Raw genomic sequence first — 4,040 nt, forward strand, 5'->3', positions numbered from 1 at the left:
TACATTTTTCAAAATCGCCAAAAAATTTCTGGATCTTTGCGTATGTTAAAGCATGTAAAGTAAGAAAAAACTTTGATTGATAAAATCATGATAATATAACTTGGAAGAATCTGATTGAAAAAAAAAATAAATGACCAAAATTTAAAAAGAATAAAAAAACTGTAGGACTAACAGTGATCCATAATATGTTGTGAGAGTGAATATTACACAACAGTGTTACTGTGATGTAATTAATATATATAAAACATGTAATTCCATCTCAAATACTCACAAAAATATATCCAAAATGTGCATGTCCTCTTAATTTTATTATCTTTTCCAGGTGATAAGTCCCACTTGCAGTCTATATGGACCACCAGATGATATTTTTCTACTTCATGTACATGAGGTTCTCTTTCTAAGAACAATAAAAGTCCATGTCTAGCAGAGAAGATTCTGCAATTTTTTGTCTTGTATTTGAACAAAAGCATCAGCAGTTTGATATGAATCTGCTCCTGAGCGATTTAGAATATTCTAACACAGTGGATTAAGTCAACATAAATACAAGTCTCCTTGTGCTACAAAGGTACAGAGAGGTAGAGGGGGGAGAGAGAGAGAGAGAGAGTTTTATATCAGTTTGAGGTTTGAAGAGATTGACAGATGCTCTCAACTGTGTTGTCTTCAGGTTGCAGTGATGCAGCTGGACTTGCTGGTAACATATCTATTTCCTTTTCTGCTGTTTCATAACGGTGCTACTTTAATGATAAGTGGTTCAAGTTGTAGCTTTGTTTCTGTCTTAAATAGAAATTAACCAACGGAATGATTCTTTTCATGTGTTCTTTGTCAAGCACATGGATTCGTCAACTTTCCAAAACCTTTTGTGATTTCCTTCCCCTTGGTGGCCATTTATGGTCTTTGAGATGTTGCCCAAAGATGGTGTAGAACCATATAACTAAAAATTAGAGAATAAACTTGTCTTTGTAGGAGAACTGTGAGATACTATCTGTTGAAGCCTTTTGCTCTATAGTGGTTCCAGATAGCGGAGGGATGGCCTAAAATATTTTCTTTATTTCCATGATGAACTCAGAAAATGACTGAAAATACAAGAATGGTGATGGAAACATATAATACTGTCATGAACAATAACTAACTCATGTGAAGGGTCTCTTAAATTTGTGGCCTCTGAATATGCACTGAAATATTTCTGAATTCACTGTATGATCAATTGTCTGTTGCCTCATTTACTCATCAATGGATATTTACAAGTATTCTAATAGCTGCTTCTTAATTTCAGGGAACCTCTTTGCTTTTGTGTTATTTGTGTCGCCAATGTAAGAAGCTAGCTAGCTAGTTATAATCCCTTGTCTCTGAGTTAAGAATTGGAATGGAGAATTTTTTCTTACAAAAACCTTGTCTCTTTCAGACCAACATTTAGGAGAATTATCAGAAACCAATCAACTGAACAGTTCTCAGAATTGCCTTGCATATACGCTCTATTGAATTGCTTGATCTGCCTCTGGTATGGCATGCCTTTTGTAACGCCTGGAGTTATATTGGTTGCAACTGTAAATTCAATCGGGGCTGCTTTCCAGTTAATCTACGCAATCATCTTCATCATTTATGCTGATAAATCCAAGAAGGTAACAGTTGTTCCCAACTTTTTCTTGAATTCGGCATTTCCGCAAAAGTTATTGCTCTTTTTTTTTTTTTTGTTTATTTGAGCTTGATCATCTTCGTGTTCTTCTAATATTCTTGCAGCTGAGGATGTCAGCATTACTCATTGCAGTATTTGCGTTCTTTGGTATGGTGGTATTTGTGAGCCTGAGATTCTTGGAAACTCATTTGCGTCAGATGGTTGTTGGATATTTAAGTGTCTTTTCTCTCATTTCAATGTTTGCTTCACCCCTTTTTATAATTGTAAGTCCATAAGAAGCCCTCATGTAAATCTCAATTCAGATTCATTCCCGGCACTCTGTCTCATGGTTTTTGTACGTGTTTGTGGTGCCAGAATTTGGTGATCAAAACCCAGAGTGTTGAATACATGCCATTCTATCTTTCCCTATCAACGTTCTTGATGAGTCTCTCTTTCTCCACTTACGGAGTGCTCAAGTTTGATCCTTTCCTTTATGTAAGCATGTTTCTCCACGTAGAACACTTATGAAATCAATGTAAACTTAACATGAAGGTCAGATAGAAAAGGGAGATTCTGTCCACTTTATTTATTCATCCATACGTTTCTGTTGGGAAAATGCAGGTACCAAATGGAATTGGAACAATTTTGGGGATAGTTCAATTAGCACTCTTCTACTATTATAGCAGCAAATATGGTGAAGGTTCAAGAGAGCCATTGCTAGCTTCATATGCATGAATACATCAACTAGCATTGCGCGGTAAGGTCTTATTCCTCTTTTATTTATATGTTGAAAAGAAGTGGCAATTGAAATCTGTAGAATGTGATGGAAGCAGAAGTTGTACATGCACTGGTGTTAATTGAAGTTGAACAGTGCCTGCAGCTCGAAATAAAATAGGACTGCTGAAAGAACTGTCCGATTTGCAGGTTATTCATAATGGCAGCAATCCAAGACAGGATTTCCTCCTGCGTCGTCATTAAAAGTAGACTAAAATTACTTCATGGTCTTTGACAATCCTTGCAAAGATTTGAGGGCGTCCTCGAAGCATGCATGTCAGTGATCTGCAGAGCAGAAATAAGAGGGAGGAAGCAAAATAGTTTCCGAAGGCTAAACCAGAATCACTGCATTAGTGAGCTGCAACATCGTACCAGTCCTTAATCCATAGCCTGCCACGTTTTTTGATGCCTCGAACAGGGTGTTGCCACACTGCCAGTGTCATTGCCTGTCTTTCTCATCATCTCCTCCACTTGATTGGCTATAAAGGCTTTCATCTCCATGTTTATCCTAGACTTATGGTATTATTATAATACAATGAACAATGCCTTTTACTTCAGCTGGTTTAATAGAAGATTAAGAAGAAAAACAGTGTTATATATTGTTCATCAGCTTAGGAGAAATTACTAATTACTTGCCAGAAAAACAAGTGTTTCATCTGATCAAGTCCTATTTATTTGATCACAATGTCCAGAAGTGTCTAACAATAGGAAGAACCTCATTAGACCTATTTTCTGTACTAACAATCGAAGGGTTTTAGTTCAAATTTAAACCACAGGGTTCTAGATGAAGACAATTCTGCAAATTAAATAAGATATATTTATTGTGAACAATTAAAAATAGGCACATAAAAGCTCAAAAAACTCAAAAAATAAAGTATATTTATCAATTATACTTTATGAAATGAAGATTGATCACACTTAACAGAAAACAACAAGTATGAAATGAAGATTATCCAAGATCATACTTATCAGATATATATAGAAAACAATAAAAAATATTTTTTAAATATTTTAAAAAATGTCATTTATAATTTTGTTCAAAGTACTTGACCATTAATTGTGAACAGTGCATGAATATAACAAGTATCCACTCTCTAGAATCCAGATAGAACTTTTTTTTTCTTTGTTAATTGCTCCATGCATGATGGATGTACACTAGGACATGCCTTAAGGCTTGTGCTTGTAATTCTATGGGCTAAAACTCATTTGGTGAAGGAATTCATTCATTAGATCTCCAACTATAGAACATTATACAAAAAAAAAAACTAAAAACTCATTTAGCCTGGATATTCTAATAAGCTACTAGAAAGGAAAATCTAAGCTTTCTCTTGATTTCTTCTTGATCTCTCTTTCAAAAACCTGAGTTCTTCTCAATCTAAGTTTTATTTATCCCTGTTTTCCATTACTGCCTTCTCTTGCGTTGATGCAGATCTTCTTCAAGGAGTCCCTTCACATCAAGTATGTGTGCTCAAAGTTTGTGTGAGGTTTTTTTTTTTTTTTTTTAATGTTCAGTAGGTTTATTTTTTTGCTGATAAGTTTTACCACAAGCATAGTTTTGAAACTCGGTCTGACGGGTCGATCCTAGACCCGACCGACCTGGGGTTGGAACCTGACCGGGTTAAAAAAAAAAGTACGAAAAAACCCGATATGACCT

The 4,040-nt window shown here is 35.2% G+C and overlaps 1 protein-coding gene across 1 annotated transcript; it reads left to right on the top strand.

Annotated features, from left to right (window-relative positions):
* The first annotated feature begins 351 nt into the window (after window positions 1–351).
* Window positions 352–2,943, top strand: LOC133699520 (bidirectional sugar transporter SWEET2a-like). The gene is made up of 7 exons (XM_062122801.1): window positions 352–691; window positions 1,274–1,310; window positions 1,403–1,619; window positions 1,738–1,896; window positions 1,988–2,107; window positions 2,234–2,369; window positions 2,537–2,943. Exons 1-6 carry the CDS (start codon window positions 640–642, stop codon window positions 2,345–2,347), a joined length of 699 nt encoding a protein of 232 aa, XP_061978785.1. The 5' UTR covers window positions 352–639; the 3' UTR covers window positions 2,348–2,369; window positions 2,537–2,943.
* The last annotated feature ends 1,097 nt before the right edge of the window (window positions 2,944–4,040 follow it).

The sequence above is a fragment of the Populus nigra genome, chromosome 1 (genome assembly GCF_951802175.1).
Source record: "Populus nigra chromosome 1, ddPopNigr1.1, whole genome shotgun sequence".
Taxonomy (NCBI): Eukaryota; Viridiplantae; Streptophyta; class Magnoliopsida; order Malpighiales; family Salicaceae; genus Populus; species Populus nigra.